General features: G+C 37.6%; 2 protein-coding genes and 1 pseudogene across 6 annotated transcripts; 1 reads left to right on the forward strand and 2 right to left on the reverse strand.

Annotated features, from left to right (window-relative positions):
* Window positions 1–143: 143 nt before the first annotated feature.
* LOC133888286 (heat shock protein 90-5, chloroplastic-like) lies at window positions 144–8,033 on the reverse strand. Of its 5 annotated transcripts, XR_009903776.1 has the most exons (6): window positions 7,265–8,033; window positions 5,692–6,321; window positions 5,034–5,343; window positions 4,821–4,904; window positions 4,483–4,710; window positions 144–4,069 (listed from the first exon to the last, which is right to left on the reverse strand). XR_009903776.1 is itself a non-coding variant. In XM_062328471.1 (5 exons), exons 2-5 carry the CDS (start codon window positions 5,188–5,190, stop codon window positions 4,551–4,553), a joined length of 285 nt encoding a protein of 94 aa, XP_062184455.1. In that variant the 5' UTR covers window positions 5,191–5,343; window positions 7,265–8,024; the 3' UTR covers window positions 4,153–4,550. The 5 variants fall into 5 exon arrangements, 1 of the variants encoding a protein (XP_062184455.1); XR_009903774.1 differs by lacking the exon at window positions 5,692–6,321 and having other exon boundaries at window positions 7,265–8,024; XR_009903775.1 differs by lacking the exon at window positions 5,692–6,321 and having other exon boundaries at window positions 144–4,126; window positions 7,265–8,024.
* A 1,157-nt stretch (window positions 8,034–9,190) lies between these two features.
* Window positions 9,191–11,777, forward strand: LOC133889557 (uncharacterized). Its single transcript, XM_062330034.1, has 2 exons — window positions 9,191–10,724; window positions 10,825–11,777. The coding sequence occupies exons 1-2, from the start codon at window positions 9,191–9,193 to the stop codon at window positions 11,775–11,777; spliced, it is 2,487 nt and encodes an 828-aa protein (XP_062186018.1).
* A 7,355-nt stretch (window positions 11,778–19,132) lies between these two features.
* Window positions 19,133–19,835, reverse strand: LOC133887849 (anthocyanin regulatory Lc protein-like; annotated as a pseudogene).
* Window positions 19,836–20,233: the final 398 nt, after the last annotated feature.

Genomic DNA, 20,233 nt, shown 5'->3' on the forward strand with positions numbered 1-20,233 from the left:
TAACCACTGATTGTTTTTTTTTAACATCAGCATTCCATTGTAGTTGATCTCAATTCATTCACTCAGAGGTCATGTAATAGCATATAAAATAAAAGTGTGTTTGTACAATTAGTACACCTATAAATGCCTAAAATTCTTCTAACTATTAAGCGCAAACATATTGAAATTCAGTTTTGCAACAGATCAGTTCCTTCAGATGAACACAAGTGCAAGTGATAACATTTAAAGTTAAAATTTGCTTTTACAATTAGTGAACACATAGATACCTACAATTATTCTTACTCCTAAGGGCATGCATTATGGAATTCAGTTTTGCCGCTCATAAGGTTCCTTTGATTGTTTTTTGAACATCAACATTCCTTTGTAATTGATCTCCATTCATTCACTCTGAGGTCATGTAATAGCATATAAAGCAAAAGTGTGTTTGTACAATTAATACACCTATAAATGCCTAGAATTCTTCTAACTATTAAGCGCAAACATATTGAAATTCAGTTTTGCAACATATCAGTTCCTTCAGATGAACACAAGTGCAAGTGATAACATTCTTACTCCTGAGGGAATGCATTATGAAATTCAGTTTTGTAACAGTATAGCTAAATATTGGTAAGTATAGACAGTATCATATCATATCCTATATGTCATATCTGCATTTTTTTCACAGGATTTCGCACTATGACATACAAAAAATTGAGTCAGTTGACAACATGTGGACAAGCATGGAAAATTAAAGTGAAAGTGATTAGAATGTGGGAGTCAATTAATTTTGCAACTGAGGAACTTATGAGCTTAGATATGATTCTTATAGATGATCAGGTATTGCTGTAACACTTAATATTTAAAACACCTTGGTATGTCATTTTCCTTTTAGTTATTAATTTTACTGATCATTGCGAAATTAATATTTGTTTCACAGGGTGAAACAATTCACGCTACTATATGGAAGAACCTGATCAACAGTTTTAAACCAAAGCTAAACGAGGGTTGTATCTATGCACTTAGCAATTTCAAAGTCCAAGAAGACACTAGGTACCGTCCAGTTAAGAATACACTTAAAATAGTATTCATTTACAATACAAATGTCACGAAATTGGAAGAACAATCAAATGAGTATCAGGACTATTATTTTGAGTTTGCCTCTAGAGATATACTGCTAGAGCGGAGAAATAGTGATAAGCAATGCTCCGGTAAGTTTACCGTTATGTTTTTTTATAATATAAAAATCTATCTATCTATTTTATATTATTTTTAATTTAAATTTTTGTTTTCTAAATTTGCAGATGTTATTGGATTACTCATAAAAATTAAGAAAGTAGAAACTAGAATGATAATGAAAAACACCGCCAATCCACGACAAAGGGACATTCGCGAGATAGAACTTTTGATAGCAAAGTAAGCATGTTAATTTGTCTTCATTCTTATTTTATTGGAAATGATATGATTGATTGTTTGCAATTTAAAATTAAAATTGTATAATATTGCACTAAAATTTCAGGGATCATAAAGTCAGGATAACATTATGGGGGAACTTAGCTCATTCTTTGACTGAAGATCTTATTGGGAAGCAAACAGTCTTAATAGTTACATCAACAATGGTGGATGGACTTCAAGGTATTTTCAATTTATTTACTATGTATCATTATATTTGCAAATTTAGAAACACTAACATATTAATATTTTTAAAAATAGACATGCTATTTCTAAAATCAGGCAATGGCACAAGATTATATACAAATTTAGATATACCAGAAACTTTAGAGCTTATTGACAGGTATGTGAAATGATGTCTTTTTTTCCAAGTTTCAATGCACAGCTAATTTTTTTTTTATTTTGTCCTAATGCTTTATATTTTATAGTCTCCAAAATGAAGAAAATGTAGCAAAATTGATGGAGGTAGATAAAAGTACACAAGGTACAATAAAAGAGCAAATGTTTTATAACAGACGAACTTTATTGGAAATTACACAAATGAGACATGACAACCCAACAGATCAGGTACAACATAGAGTTCATATATCTGTTTTTTATATTGATTTAATGTGCATCATATTTTAAAATATTTAAAAGACTAACATCTGATTTTCACATTGTAGGATTTTGTATTTACGTCAAGAGCTACGATTGATAAATTAGATAATTATTCTTGGTGGTACATGTCATGCAAAGTTTGCAACAAAATGTGTATTAAGATAGAGAACCAGTATTATTGCAATAAATGCAATTCAGAACCAGAAACAACAACTCCTAGGTATTGATACTGTACTAAATTTTTTAAATATTTTTATTTCATAGCCCTAACATTCATGTTATGTTAGATATTGGATCCGACTCCAAATTAGTGATCACACTGCAACTACCACTTGTAGTATATTTGACGATGAAGCACGAAGAATGCTCAACACAACCATCACGGATTTGCTAGATTTACATAATGGAAAATCTGAAGAAGTTCCACAGATTATACATGAGTTATGTGGAAAATCATTTATTTTTCGATTCAAACTCAGCAGCCAGAATTTGACTGAAGGAAAAGCATACTATTTAGTTAAAAGAACATTTGTACCCAACAAAAAGCTTGAATTGGAATATTCAACAAAGAAAAATGAAGAGGTAATGGGCGATTTTTTTCTTCTATTTTTAATTCATTTTCCTTATGTCTTTTCTGATTGTTTTGCTTAGCAGGAACTAAACATCAAGAATTCACCAACCATAAAGACTTCACACATAGTGACACATGTTGAATTATTGGAAGATAGCGATATAAGCAACATGGATTACAATAAATGTAAAGGAAAATTTTCATCATCGAAGAAACTCAAGGATGTCAATCAAAGAAGAGAGAAAGTAATGATTGTCGAAGATGACTCAGATGAAGAAGAAAATAATATTACAGTTTGTAGCAAAAAAAGTAAGATTGATGATGGAAAATTGTTAAAGAGAAGACCTCAAGTTGATGAAGCTTTAGACGTTGAATACAATCATTCCAAAAAGAAAGCTGAATTAGAAAAATCCATTAAGATCGGCACAAGAGTGGCCAAAAAGATTGATGAGCTTGAATTGAAATTTTCGAATAATCAAGTTGAGGAAATAAGATTGGCCAAAAAGATGAACAGGGAAAAAAAGAAACGTGTTGTTGCAGAACAAAATGTTGGTGAAATGGTAAAGGATGACAAAGATTCAAAAAGGCAGAAAAAAAAATTTAAGGAAAGTTGTGCATGGAAAAAGAACAGGTTCAGTAGTTGTGATGGAAGCAAAATCTTCAACTAATGAGGTACCAGAATAAATAACATTTTCATTTTACATGTTGCTTTAATAGGTATTTAGAATTTAACAAGTATTTTTGTCTATGTGTGCGTGTGTTTTATTTGTAGGAAGAAGGCATCGATGATTCTGAATTTCTAAGGGATGATAATCAAGTTATCTTGAAGTCAGCCAAAAGGTCAAAGAAAAATATTTTCCACGGAAAACATAAAGAAATAAAGGTTGCATTGTAGACAATAATTTCAAATATTCAGCCATTTTACATATTAGTTTATTTTTTTCATAATTACAAATAACAATAACAATGCTTCTTTACTATTGATTACAGGATGACATTTACATGCAGAGGGAATCAGATTGTTATAACAATGAAGTACGCCAAAGAAACATAACATCATATTTCATATTTATTAGTCAATATGTAATTGTATAATATTTTTGATATGTTTTTGTAGGAACAACAAAGGGAAATTGGTGAAAATAGAAATCATCAAACTGCTCGAAAATTAAAAAAGAGAAAGTTGAACTGTGAAACAACATCAGATAATATCAGCAATCCAAAAATTTCAAATAATCAGGTACTCCAAGGGACATATAATTTGCAGTTTATCTTATCGTTGATGGCAATATTTTTACTTTAACAATATTTTGCAGACAAGTTATGAAGAGAATGAAGATATTATCAATGTAAGTGACTTTGACAAAGAATGCAATGAGGGGAGCCACATACCAATGCAGAAAGAATACAAATCAACAAATCAAGTGGAGCAGCCAATTCAATACAAATCAACAAGAGCAAGGAAAAAACCTGCGAGATACACATCTTAGGATTAGGAGATGTCAGGAAGCACTTTGGGAAAGTAGCCTAAAAGAAGTAGAAATATTTTTAGTTTATATTAATACATTATTTGAATAATTTTTCATGTCACTTCATCTTGAAGAAGCTAAAATAGTCGATGCATGTACTATAAATTTTACTCGACAAACATATTATAAGATAATGGGAAACCTGAGTCAGACATCTTATTAATGTTAAGTACTTATGATATGTAAAAAATCAGCTGTAGCATGAATTGTTTACAAATCACACGTACACTGGTATTCATTTGAAGCAAATAGAACATACATATTTGACCAAATCATCCAAACAATCAGGTAAACCCACCACCTCTAATTTCTTAGTACTCAAAAGAATAAGCAAGCAGAACATCAAAATCTTACCTCAACAGTTCTTGATTTCTCCTGCCACATGTATATGGGGGAAGATACAAACTGAGAGTAGTTCTTAACTAAGCCTTGAATCCTTGAAGGGTCTGCAAACTCATACTAATCATCAGGCTATAGAAGTCTCAGAGTCAGTCTATTCCTTAATGACATAAGAGCTACTGTCAGCCACGGCTTCCCACACATATTTTTATCTGATTTTGAGATCTTAGTGGACACCACAACCTGCGATGTGTTTAAGAAAATGTTAACAATCTGAGCTTGTGTGCAAAAAGAATAAAATGTGTTGCATGCAGAATATTTTACAAAGATAACATCCAAGAAATACTGCATACCTTCTCTGCTACAAGAAAAGCTGAGTAAAATCCAACACCAAACTGACCAATTAGAGTGTTGTCAGCCCCAAGGTCTTTGTTCTCCTGAAGAGTAATCCATTTCACATTAGAGAAAAACAATAAAACAATTACACAGAACATCGCATTTTTGCCTAAACCATACTTATACACTTCGATGTTTACATAATTGAAAAGGAAGGTACGACTCTGCACCTGAAAATCCTAACAACACTGATTGACAAATCCCATCTGAAACAACTTGAATTACATATATGAATGGTGTCCATGTCTCATCTTCACGTGCTACTCGAACTTCTCCTCGGTCACCTCCTCGGCTCCTCCCTAGCAGGCTTCTCCGCGACAGCCGCATCACACCTCACCTCGGCCAACCTCCCCTTGCTACTCCCGGACCCCTACCTGACCTCTCTTGAGCACCTTGCCGCTCTGCTCCACCGGAGCGGAACTGAGCTCGCGGCAAGCACCCTCCCCCTCTTCAGCATCCTCTTCTTCTTCTTCTTCAGAACTTATTCAGGAACAAAATTAAAAATTGAGTTATTAAGAGCAGTCCAGCAATAAGAATCAATCAAGCTACTAATTTCCCACAACTTTGAAGTTAGAACAACAATTGTACTATTAGAGCACCATAGTTCCCATTCCACAGAAAAATATCCCATGTGCATAGAAGGGAAATAACTCATCATACTGCTAATGTGAGTGCTGAGATAAAGAACCTATTATTCCTTTGTTTCTGTTGGATAGTATATCACAATGGTGATACATGACTAACTTCTATGCATCGCTTCCAAAACTCAAACCTGGAAATGAACTCAACGAATTAATTCTTTGGAATTGAAAATGGACTTTGTTTTACCTGTACTAAAGCTTTCTAGGAGTGCTTGAAAGTAGGTCTTGAACTTAAAAGATAGATTATAACACTCTCTCAAGCTCCACAATAATAGCAGTCTCTCATAGATGACACTATTAAAATCTTTTAATCCAAGAAACTGCAACGCATTGATCGAATTTTTTCTTCAAAGAACTAAAACTGTCATTTTGAGCACCACTATTTCCATTGAAGCAAGGAAATAAATATTTTAATTACATTTTCTATCCGTCACCAAAAAAGAATTATTGCTGTTCCTATTCAGTTTCAAAAAAAATCTACTCTTTTTGGAAATGAAAATTTTTCTCTTCAAGGAGATAAAACCATCATTTTGAGCACCACTACTTCCATTGAAGCAAGGAATTAAATATTAGGGGTGAGGGGCGGTAGTGGGTGGATAAGGGCGTGAGGGTAGGATACGTCTCCGAATCGAAGTTAAGCCAGTACTCCGAATCGAAGTTAAGCCAATACTGGATCAGGAAAACAGCTATACATATACTTATACATGTACTCGACATTGGGAGGCAGGTGCATTTTTTTTTTGCGCCCTTACTGCTTCATGCACTCCTTGGTGTGGTGTCTTTAGGCTCAACCGCTCAAGCTGCCAAGTCCCAGGTCCTACACAAATTGCGCATACTATTTTTATTTTCTTTTTGCAGTCCTGCAATCCAGCCACAACTCATATTGTGCTTTTATTCAAGGGTCAGCACCAACGCCTGGCAAACAAAAAGAAATTGTAACGGTATTTTTATCTTCAATTATTCCATATATTTTGAACTAATCCTTATATGCTTTTCTAATTACCAAAGTGTATTGAATATACTTTTTTACAGATCAAGAATTTACGAGAACAATCAAGAATTCAAATTTCCATATAGATATTGCTCAATCAGTATTGAACATATACTCTTCATAAAAAAAAGAGGTGATAATTATCAGACTCTACTTTCCTAATTAACCGATATTCTACTTTTCTTGCTTCAATTGTCATGCAATTCTGACTTGGCAATCTCTCTCTGTAACTGAAGTTGTTTGCCCAATCTTTTGAAGACAATACTCTCAATGATAGTTATAATGAAGCAACTATAACTAACAATTAAAAAACAACAGTACCATTGTAGGAAATAATTAGAAGGTTTCCTGCATCCCAAATGGCAAAAGTGATTGTCAGTAAGAAGCTACACATACGTACCATTATGGCATTATCTGAATATGATTAGAAGGGGATAAATAAACTAAAGAAGCATGGCTGCATATAACAACAACCTAAGCTTCTTTGTGCCCAATCACTTAGTATGGCCGATTAAACCAAAATTGGCATCAGTAAACGCATAACAGCTTCTATGATATTGCACCTATCAACCGTTTTTCTTGCATCGCCAACTCATCATACTGCTAATGTGAGTGCTGAGATAAAGAACCTATTATTCCTTTGTTTCAGTTGGATAGTATATCACAATGGTGATACATGACTAACTTGTATGCATCGCTTCCAAAACTCAAACCTGGAAATGAACTCAACGAATTAATTCTTTGGAATTGAAAATGGACTTTGTTTTACCTGTACTAAAGTCTCCTCCTCAAACTCCTCAAGCAGGTCCCTCGCCGGAGCGGTGGCGGGAGGGGTGAGGCTGTCCTCGGCGTCGGTCCAGACGGTGTCATCGGCCTCACTGGGGCGCGCCCACGCGGCGAAGTCGGTGCCGAACACCTCCTTCCCGCCCTCGTCAGTGGGCTCGACCCCGTACGTGTTCTCGAAGAGGCACTGCCTCGCCCGGCGCTGCGAGGGGTTCGTCTTTAGCTAGAGCGCCGGCCTCACGGGGGCGGAGACCCGCTGCCCCGGGCCAACCTCCAGGACCCACCTCGGGGAGGAGGCGTCGTCGCTAGCACGCCCGTTGTCGACGAAGGCGTAAGTCGCGCGGCGCTTGGCGGCACCCAGCACGCGGAGGGCGATGCGCCGCCGACGTGGAGGTAGAGCTTGGCGGCGGTCGGACGCTGGTACTTGAGATCGAGCGACCTCAGCTTGGTGTCGAGGGCCTCGAGCGAAGAAAGGGTGGCGCCGCGGAGGAGGTCGCCGTCGCGCTGGCCCGCGCTCGCAGCGGGCTCGGAGATGGGGGATCGGGTGTTGTAGTCCTCCTCTTCGTCGGAGGAGGTGAGGTCGAGGTCCTCGCGGCTGTGGGAGCTGCCCATGCCGATTGCGGTGGAGGGGAATTCGGCTTGGGAGTTGGGAGCTGCGACATGGGGTGCGATGCGGGACAGAATGTGATAAGAGGTGGGGAAAGTAAGGTCGGAGCCACGGGATTTTTTTATTTTTGGTCGGTAACCTCACGTAACAGAATCGGTGTTGTAATGAGTTAAGTTAGATGTTGATTTTTTTTTTGACATTAAGCACATGTAATTGAATTGGTTTAAGACTCCAAGTTTGATAGTGATAATTTTGTTTGACGGTAGACATGTTTTCGAATCGGTTTCAGATCACAGGATGTTTGGTTGAGAGGCCTATATATTAAAAAATATATGATGAAACTTTGCATTGCATTTATTTCTCCGTCAACCTGTATTGGTGCTGCAGGTTTCTTGCTAGGTATTTTTAATCTTCGTCGGCTCTCATCAGTTATGTATTACGTAAGTATCTTTTGCTTTCTTGGTGGGTTTTTATTGACCTGTATTGGTTCTGTGTTGCAGAAGAATCGTTCAGATTATTTTTGTCAGATTGGTTTTTGTGCCGGTTTTTTTAATCTCACCTCCGTCCAAGTTTTTCGTCGGAATCAACCTGACCGCACCATCATCTTGCTACTATGGTATAACATCCTGATCAGCTGACTTTTTATTTGTTTGGTGGTCTTTCAGCTTCTGCCTGTTGACTGGTAAGTTTATTTCAATAAGTAAAAGATGAATTCTCTAAAATTAGTTTTGACCAAAAATTAAACGCAGAATTACTTACTCATATATGTATATTGCCTTTAGCATTCTGACTCTGAAACATATGTTAATCATTGTAGTAACTTGACAACTTCAATGTTTATTTTAATTACATTTTTTATCGATCACTAAAAAAGAATTATTGTTGTTCCTATTCAGTTTCAAAAAAAATACTATTTTTGGAAATGAAATATTATTAAAAAAACGTAGGCAAACGTGTTCACTCTTATTGGAATACTGTGATAAATCTGTGTTTAATGATTTATTATACGAATTCTTCTTCCAACGAATGTACAACAATCCGTCAGATACTAAGTTTAAGTTTCATTCACAAGGTTCCCAAAATTTTTATACAATTTTGTAATTATTTAATTCTATCTTTCACCTAAACTTTTACAGGTCTCAAACAACTTTCATTTGACAAGCTACCTTCCATATTAACAAATATCCATATCTCAATCAGGCTCAATCAAGCTGCCCAATGGAAAACCAGCAAAAAGAAAAGGCATCAATTTCTAGAAAGAGGAGGAAAGAACAAATGGAACTAAAAAAGATGAAAAAAAGAGCTATGACTACAGATGAAACAAAGAAAACAAAGGCAAGATTGGCGAGAAAGAAGAGAAAAGAAATACTTCAACAAAAGAGGGAAGCAAAGCGTGCAAGAATAGACAATAGGGAGATAGATGAAGAGACCAACAGCCAATCTACTAGCGCGAATTCATCAGAAGTTGATAGTGAGATATGGAACTTTGGAAAACCAACATACAGATGCAACTATTGCAATGCTTTGCTATGGTACGAGGAACGACTAAAACCCAAAAGATCAACTACAAAGCCAGCTTTTGGAATATGTTGCAAACAAGGAAAAATCAATTTGCCTCCACACAAGAAGCCTCCACCTTACCTTGAAAACCTGTTAACAGGTGAAGGAACAGTTTCAAAAAACTTCAGAGAAAACATCAGGAATTACAACTCAATGTTCTCATTCACATCCACAGGAGGAGTTGTGGATAAAGAAATAAACAAAGGATATGGACCATACGTTTTCCGCATGCATGGCCAGAACTATCATCACATTGGAACTCTTCTACCTGAAGAAGGCACCAAGCCACGCTGGGCGCAGCTATACATATATGACACAGACAATGAGGTGGAAAACAGAATAAGCGCATCGAGAAGTGGCGAGGGGAAAACACCGATTGATCCAAACATCGTTGCCAGCCTTCAAAACATGCTTGATGAGAACAATATTCTAGCTCAATCATTTCGAATGGCAAGAGACAGGTTCAAAAACCTAGACTATCATGATTACACTCTGAAGCTAATAGCACAACCAAATAGAAATGGTACGCACGGCTTGCCATCAGCATCTGAGGTTGCCACACTGGTCGTCAAAGATCCAACAAACGAGATTGAGGGACGTGATATAATTATTGAGTTCAAAGATATGAGGCCTCAGAGGATATCAGAAACTCATCCAAAGCTCATGTCACTGCAATACCCACTGCTATACCCATATGGAGAAGATGGATTCAAACTTGAAATACCATACAAACAAAAGGAAGGAGTTACCTACAAAAGGAACTATGTAACTATGCATGAATACTACGCATATTATCTTCACCATCGTCATCAACAATCGATTGCGTTGCTAATGTCAGGACATTTATCTCTACAATTCTGGGTTGATGTTTTCACATGTATCGAACAAAAAAGGCTTAATTGGATAAGACAAAATCAAGGAAAGTTAAGGACAGAACTGTACAGCGGCTTGCAAGATGCAATTGAACGTGGGGACAATCAGACAGAGCAGGTTGGAAAAAGGATAGTATTACCCTCAACTTTCACAGGATGCATAAGAAACAAGCTCCAAAACTTCCAAGATGCAATGGTGATATGCCGTTGGGCAGGATACCCAAACCTTTTTATAACATTCACATGCAACGCAAAGTGGCCAGAAATCCAGTATATGCTAGATGAAACAGGAAGCAAACAAAAACCAGCAGATCGACCAGAAATTATAGACCGAGTCTTCATGATAAAACTAAGAGAGCTACTAAGAGACATAGTGGAAGGAAAACACTTCGGAGAAACTACATCAGGTATGTGCCATAAAAAATAAAATGACATGTTCATTTTATTAAAATTTAAAAAAAACAAACAAACAAAACTAACTACTTTGAAATTGAAATTCCAATGCAGTTCTCTACACAATAGAGTTCCAGAAAAGAGGACTCCCGCACGCCCACATATTGGTATTTCTTAAAGACAAGAGTAAGTTCTATGATCCAACACACATCGATGATATAATATGTGCTGAAATCCCAGACAAGAATGAAGACCCAAAAGCCTATGCAGCTGTTGAGAATTTCATGATGCATGGCCCATGTGGAGAAGCAAACCCAAATTCTTCATGTATGATAGATAATAGATGCAACAAGCACTTTCCAAAAAGATACAACTCAGATACTACAATCGATGAAGATGGTTTTCCAAAATACAAGAGGCAAGACAATGGGAGAGAAATCAAAAAAGGAAATACAACACTAGACAACAGATTTGTTGTGCCCTACAACAGGAATCTGTTGGTCAAGTTTCAAGCTCACATAAATGTCGAGTGGTGCAACAGGTCTAGGTCGATCAAATACTTATTCAAGTACATTCACAAAGGCGATGACTATGTAGTAGGACTAATAAAGGATAAGGACAAATCGAACAATGAAATTGACGAGATTAAGAAATACCTACAAATGAGATACATATCAACAACTGAAGCATGTTGGCGGCTATTCCAGTTTGAACTAAGTTATCGAGATCCACCTGTTGAGAGGCTAAATTTTCATCTAGAGAATGAGCAACATGTTATTTTTCCAGATTCAATTGATATTGATAAGATACTAAGAAGGGAGGCAGTGAAGAAAACTAAATTTACTGAATGGATGGAAGCGAACAAGGAGTACGAAGAAGCAAGAAGATTAACATATGCAGATTTCCCTACTAAATGGGTCTGGATCGCTAAAGATAACAAATGGAAAAAGAGGAAAAAAGGATATGCAATCGGAAGGATATACTATGCACATCCTGCAAGTGGAGAAAGATACTATCTCATGATGCTACTAAACACTGTCAAAGGATGCAAACATATGCGGACATAAGAACAATAAATGGAGTTGTTCATCCAACATTTAAATCAGCATGCCAGGCGATGGGATTCCTTGATGACGACAAAGAATGGATAGAATGCATCAATGAGGCAGCTAACTGGGCAACAGGAACACAGCTACGCCAGCTATTCACCACCATATTATCCCACTGTGAAGTTACTGAACCCAAAAGACTATGGGAATCTACTTGGGAAGCTTTGTCCGAAGACATCCAACACAAGAGAAGACTAATCCTAAATTTTCCAACACTGCAACTGACAGAATCCCAGAAGAAATCATATACTTTGATCGAAATAGAGAAAATAATGCGACAAGCAGGAAAGTCACTAAAGGACTACTCAGGAATAGAACTGCCAAACGCAGATGAGCTAGAACAACTTGGGAATCGATTGATAAACGAAGAGCTTAACTACGACAGGGACCTCTTGAAGAATGAGCATCTCAACATACTCAACAATCTAAATCCTGAACAGAAAAAAGCATACGACGCAATAATGGAATCAATCGACAATAATCTGGGAAAGCAAATATTTGTCGAAGGCTACGGCGGTACGGGAAAGACATATCTATGGAAAGCAATCACGACGAAACTACGATCTGAAGGGAAGATAGTACTTGCAGTAGCATCATGCGCCATAGCTGCTCTTTTGCTCCACAATGGGAGAACATCACACTCCAAATTTCACATTCCCATTAACATAACAGATGAATCCACATGTGAAATCAAGCAAGGTTCCCATCTAGCTGAGCTCCTAAAGAAGACATCACTGATATTATGGGATGAGGCTCCAATGGCGAACAGAAATTGTTTCGAAGCACTCGACAAAAGCCTCAGAGATATACTCAGGTTTACCAACAATAACAGCGACAAAAAACCATTCGGTGGCATGACTGTAGTGCTGGGGGGAGACTTTCGACAAATTCTTCCAGTGGTGACAAAGGGAAGGAGAGAACACATAGTGAATGCATCCATCAAGCGTTCATATTTGTGGCAACACTTTGAAATTTACATTTTAACAAAAAACATGAGGCTCACCTGCACGTCTCACAACATAACTGAACAACAGGATGTGCAACAATTCGGTGAATGGATACTAAATATAGGTGATGGAAAAACGACATCAGATGAAGGAGAAGAATGGATCAAAATACCAAGCGACCTACTTCTACAAAAAGGAGGCAACCCCAAAGACGCAATCGTCAAAAGCACGTACCAAAACTTACTGGCGAACTACCGAGACCCAAAATTCCTAGAAGAAAGAGCCATACTATGCCCAAGAAATGAAACAGTCGAGGAGATAAATGAGTACATTATGAGCCAAATAGAAGGTGAAGAAGTAACATACCATAGCTCCGACACCGTTTGCAAAGCAACATCAAACAGTAACGAAATTGAGCATATGTACCCTACGGAATTTCTCAACAGCTTGAAGTTCCCTGGAATACCAAACCATGAGCTGAAGCTGAAAGTTGGCTTGCCGGTGATGCTCCTTCGAAACATCAACCAGTCAGCAGGTTTATGCAATGGAACAAGAATGACAATCACTCAACTTGGAAATAAATACATCGAGGCAAAACTAATTACAGGAACACATGTGGGCGATAAAGTATACATACCTTGAATCATCATGTCACCAAACGATTCTAAGTGGCCTTTCATGCTGAAAAAAAGACAATATCCTTTATCAGTCTGCTTCGCAATGACAATCAATAAGAGCCAAGGCCAGTCACTAAACAAAGTCGGGCTATATTTACCTAAACAGGTATTCTGCCATGGACAACTATATGTGGCGTTATCTAGAGTCACGAACAAAAAAGGACTAAAGGTGCTAATCAACGACATACAATGTCCAGCTGAAGATACGGCAAAAAACATTGTGTACAAAGAGATCTTCTGATTAATTTTCATCGGGGAAAACCAAAAGGAATCATCAATCTCAAACAAAAAAAAGGTAACAATTTCAAATATTCATGAATTAATATCTTTTAGCAATGAACTTGAAAACAAAATATTTCAACATACTTACAGTCATAACAACATCGTAACGGCCAACAAAAATCTTTATCAACGTTGGTTCATACTGTTGTTAAGTGTTACATGAAGTTTGTACCAGTACTATATGTAGTGCTTGCACCACAACAATGGTCACTTCAAAAACAATAACATAATTACATGTATTTGCAAGCGAATCTGCAAAACAATGATACGCAGCATCCACATGAGGAATTAGCGGTTGAAGAGGAATTACATAGCAAGTTCAGCTCTGTGAGGTTCTTGCTTCCTTTAAATGTCTCCATAATACTCCCAGTCAGATTGATATATTCTAAGAGAAAAATCTTATCTAGCCGCGTAATTTGCGCGGGCCTCCTCGCTAGTTTGTACTATACTTGCTCCGTTAAGCTAGGTAAGCTGGTTCCCACGAAGTTCTGATCTTTGACTGTGCATGAAATGAAGAAGAGAACTAAAAGGCGTGGCTGCCACTAGGGAAAGAGATCAACTAATTACCTAAAAAAAATATTTAAACTGTGCGTGGGTTCTGTGGCAGTTGATCCAAGCGGTCAAAATCAAATCCGACGGTTCACAGCCCCTCTTAGTAATATATTTACTGTAGCACATCTGCATTTGCTTCTTCAACGCAGAGGATGCCGATCCGCTCTCAGCGTGTCTATTGGTGCCTAGGATTGACGTCCCGGCTGAGAACAGTACAGATAACAGATGCGTCGTTTGGTTTACCTGAGTGGGTTAGCTGACAGGTTCTCTCACTGGCTCCAAAAAAGATAACAGATGTGTCGCTTTGTGCAGTAGGTGCACTTCAACTGTTAACTCGAGAAGCTCTCCAATGAATGCAAGATGGATACACACGGCTTACAAGCTTTTCATGTTTGACTAAACCATCCTTATTAGAAATCTTGATGATGAAATGAACCAATAACTCTACGACAACTGACGGACAGCCACACGCCATCGCCCCCCCTAACCTTAATTTACACCCTCCTCAAGCTCAGAAGGCGACAAAAATGATATGTCACCGCGTACGTCCCTTCAGAAAATACTGCCTGTCTCCACCACAAGATTTAAGAGAGTGACATGAAAGCAAAGCCTTTTTTCAGCTCCATCTAATTGGGCCGTCAACAAAAGCACACGTCGTTTCATGGCTTGGATCACAGTACGTAGTAGTTACGCGCACCGGCTAATTGCATGCGATCGCACGGCATTGCTATAGGCTAACAGGCCTTTGTCTTCAACATAATGGTTCACTTATCCTAACAAAAATATATTCATTCATTTCTCATATGTCGTGTCCTACTGTACTCCTGTCTTGTAGATGTATCTACGTACTTTTTGGTGTTCTTGGTAGCTACGACAACTCAAGCAGTCAAGCACAATGTTTTACTAATAACTCCTTCAATTTACGCACGAACTTTACCCCAAGGTACTAAATGATATCTATTATATCATAATACTGAAAACAAGGCAGTCTTTGTTAAAACAAGGTTAAAACAAAGGGAGCATCTCCTTGACATGTGATACGTATCATACATCAACTAATACCCCCCACAGGGCGGATTTCTAGCCGAGGCAACTAGGGTTGTGGTCCCAATCGTGGTCAAAATTTCCCGAGTATCCCTTTAGTTTTCTTGGCTTAATATACACCACCATAAGCCGACACTAGTCATCACCAGGAAGCCTAAAAAGCCCTAGTCCTCCTCTGTGCCAAGCCAACCTATGACCGAGTGCTGGCCCATGTGCCTCCTCGGCTAGCCCGTGTGCCTAGGCTCCCCTCTCCACCATGCTGCATAAGCTTGAGTCGGGCTAGCCCACTCGCCCACCGCCCTCTTCTTCTCCAGCACGCACGAGCTCAGGCATAAGCTGCCAAAGACCGAGCCACACACGCCAATCTCCAGCCGAGCACCCTCAAATCCCGCCTCTATCTCCAACAAATTGCACCGAATCCACTTGAAATCAGATCCCCATTCTATCTCTATCTGATTCCCCCTTAAAATCTCAACGGAATCGAAGCTTTATCTCGGATTCGAAGCTTAAACCGCAGCCTATATATATCACGGGTTCGATCTACTTGTGGAGGGAGGCAGAGGGAGGACGGACGGAGCCATGCTGCGCCGGGCCCCCATCACCCGTGCTTGGTCAAGATCCAGCCACCTGGGAGTTGTGTCGTGCCGTTCTAGCTAGATGCTGACCCACCGAGCTCCTCTGCCAGTAGCGGAATGGCCTGGGGGCAGGACGGCCGACGACAGCCAGTAGCTGGCAGGTAATTGTTCCCTAATTCTCCATTCCTTTTTTCAGCTTGATTAAATTTTGTATCATTTGCACACATTAAAATTTGATTATATTTATATTGCATCTTCTAGTTAATTAGTACTATAATTACACAATGAAGAGGACCAAGACTTTATCATCTAATTATATTCATGTTGCATTCTTGATTACCAATTTTTGTTTATTAATTAATTATAATTTTACATCCTGGTTTTTTACTAGGTTCAGTTTCACATGCTATTATTGATGAAAACATGAGAGACTCAGATGGACAAAGTACTTATTTATTAGGTAATTACTTTTGTATCATTACATATTTTTATATAGTTCGTTGTACCGTATAAGTATGAAGTTAAAGTACTATCTAAATTCTATACTTTTTACTTTATTTTTGTTATATATTAGTATACGATCTGATTTGAATGGTTTAGACGTTTAATTGTTAGCCGTAAATCTTGCCGGACGAAGAGCTCCGCCACAGCCCCCGGCGTGCTAATGCGCACGGATCTCACCAGTTCGTTTTGAGTCGCTGGTGAAAGAGTTGCTGGGAACGGGGCAAGGAAGAAAGTGGAGGCGTGAGGCAGAGGAGTTGGATAGAGTTGTTTACTGGATAATAACTTGGCAAACATTTACCGAATATGCCCTCCTAAAAAAGGTCAAGCTTTATTCCAAGTAGGAGTATAATTCACGTGCATTACAGTTCGTTCGTCGAAGCATCTAACTGTATTTTTTGGGGGGTAAAATGCCAGATTCACATTTTTCAGGTGACGTGAAAAATTATTGGATCCACATTTTTGTGACGTGAAAAATATGTTATATCCACATTTTTAGGTGACAAAAATATGTTGGATCAAATGTTGAATCAACCCGATCTCGTATCAAAATGTCTTGTACGAAATATTGAATCAATATGGAATGTAAAAATGTTGAACCGGTGAGTCCTAAAAAATATTGAAATAACCGCACTTCGGAGGGGAAGAAGAAAAACATAAAACAACAGAACAAACAGTAGGCCTAAACCAAACGACAAAACACCATCAACCTGGGCTGAACTTAACTTGGGCCGGAGGCGGGAGAACTCAGGCCGGGGCAGGAAATGAACACTCATGGGCCAAAAATGAAAAATTAAACAACCCACTGATGGAGTGAAAAACAGCCCACATCTCGAATAGACCGGTAGGCTCGCAAACGCAACCCGAGACATTTTAATGGGCCTGAGGCCCTAAGCATTTGGGATTTGAAGAGTTCATCCAACGGTGGGTGTTTATATATATATAGGACACCTATTCTATACTCCTAGGAGTATGTACTCCCACATGCAATATACCACCTAAACAAACACTTTATACTCTTTTATCATTTTTAGTATACTCTAATACTAATTCTAAGATACTCCAATATGAGTTGTATGAAAAAAAATTCAATGTTAGCCTTTCATTTTTGCTATATACTCTTTTTTATACATAAAAGAAGTATATACGCAAATTAAGATAAAAATCATGGAATTTCATAAAAAATTTCGTGGGATTTGTATTGTAGTATCTTATAATTACTAATGAAGTATATTTAAAGTGATAAAGAAGTATAACTCATGTGTAAAAGTGGTATATGAGAGGTGGGAGTACATACACCCAGGAGTACATACTAGTTTACCTATTCTATACTCCTAGGAGTATGTACTCCCACATGCAATATACCACCTAAACAAACACTTTATACTCTTTTATCATTTTTAGTATACTCTAATACTAATTCTAAGATACTCCAATATGAGTTGTATGAAAAAAAATTCAATGTTAGCCTTTCATTTTTGCTATATACTCTTTTTTATACATAAAAGAAGTATATACACAAATTAAGATAAAAATCATGGAATTTCATAAAAATTTTCGTGGGATTTGTATTGTAGTATCTTATAATTACTAATGAAGTATATTTAAAGTGATAAAGAAGTATAACACACGTGTAAAAGTGGTATATGAGAGGTGGGAGTACATACACCCAGGAGTACATACTAGTTTATATAGGAAAACTAGTATGTACTCCTGGGTGTATGTACTCCCACCTCTCATATACCACTTTTACACGTGTGTTATACTTCTTTATCACTTTAAATATACCTCATTAGTAATTATAAGATACTACAATACAAATCCCACGGATTTTTTTTATGAAATTCCATGATTTTTATCATAATTTGCGTATATACTTCTTTTATGTATAAAAAAGAGTATATAGCAAAAATGAAAGGCTAACATTGAATTTTTTTTCATACAACTCATATTGGAGTATCTTAGAATTAGTATTAGAGTATACTAAAAATGATAAAAGAGTATAAAATGTTTGTTTAGGTGGTATATTACATGTGGGAGTACATACTCCTAGGAGTATAGAATAGGTGTCCTATATATATATATATATATATATATATATATATATATATATATATATATATATATATATATATATAGGAAAACTAGTATGTACTCCTGGGTGTATGTACTCCCACCTCTCATATACCACTTTTACACGTGTGTTATACTTCTTTATCACTTTAAATATACTTCATTAGTAATTATAAGATACTACAATACAAATCCCACGAAATTTTTTATGAAATTCCATGATTTTTATCATAATTTGCGTATATACTTCTTTTATGTATAAAAAAGAGTATATAGCAAAAATGAAAGGCTAACATTGAATTTTTTTCTTACAACCCATATTGGAGTATCTTAGAATTAGTATTAGAGTATACTAAAAATGATAAAAGAGTATAAAGTGTTTGTTTAGGTGGTATATTGCATGTGGGAGTACATACTCCTAGGAGTATAAAATAGGTGTCCTATATATATATATATATATATATATATATATATATATATATATATATATATATATATATATATATATATATATATATATATATATATATATTGCAGATGCATTCATGAAACTTACATCTACAGTTCAGCTGTCGTGGTATCTGATGAATCTCAAGTACATTAAGCGAACGCAACACTTTCAGACATCCCTTCACCGCTTGCTTATAGCTTTCTGAAGAGCTTCACTGATGATCGATCCCAGGTGCAAAGGTGGCATAACTGGCAAACTGCAATAATTCCAAGAACATCGATTACTGATCAAACTAGCTCATACTAAAAAGCATGAAAATTAACTAGTCTTGTATAGCTAGATACAAGACCTGGGCTTGTATCTTCAGTCCCATAAGACCATTCAGGGTGGACGCCTGAACCGATAGAACTTCCAAATGAAGGCTCTTGACGGCGTCAAACACTCGCGCCATCAGCAGCTCCTTCCACCGGCACTGCACCTTGAGGAGCACCTCCTTGTCCATGACGGTGATGTTGATGTTGCTCGGGCAGTCCGTGGAGGCGACCCAGTGCTGCTCCTTCTCCAGGTGACCGCTGAGATCCGAGGCCTTCTTCCTCCTTGCTCCAGAGGCTCTCTTCCCGGTGATCTCATTGTCATGGCACCTTTGCCCTCTTGTTTCGGTTGGGTGTGAGATGAGTCTCCTTCTGGATTCCAGCTCTTGTACCCTTCGCTCAAGCTCTTTGAGGTAGGCTATTGTTTCTGCAAGGATGGATGCTTTGTCCACCTGCAAAAACAGTTCAGAATGTAAGTCCTAGAGGGATTACATGCAAATCAACACCGAAGAATATGTGCATTACCTTGTGAATGGACGGAACCAACGACGTGAGAACCAGGAACATTTCGTTCAGCTACTCTCGGCGCCTTCTCTCTGACATGACGTGGTTCTACTTTTTATGATGAATCTATTAATATCATTTTCATGTGATAATTGTTAATATATTTTTTATAAGTATTCAATGTTTATAAAATTTGACTTTACACATCTTTAAACAACATTTATTTAAGAACAGATATAGTATTCCATGTTGCCAGTAACATGTTGTCCACCATTTCTGATCGAGCCCCCAGGAACACACGATCAGCATCCAACGGCTGCAGAGACGCCCGTCGACATCAAGACTCGGGGATATGGGCACATGATAAACGTAGCCTCCGATTATCATATCCGAGACTGTACCGCACTCGAGTCCACCCGCGAGTATTTATTTATTTATTATTCTTCCACCTGCAATAAACATAGCCATCCCTTAGATCTCCCACTGACAAGGCGGCC

This window comes from Phragmites australis, chromosome 13, assembly GCF_958298935.1.
Source record: "Phragmites australis chromosome 13, lpPhrAust1.1, whole genome shotgun sequence".
Lineage (NCBI taxonomy): Eukaryota > Viridiplantae > Streptophyta > Magnoliopsida > Poales > Poaceae > Phragmites > Phragmites australis.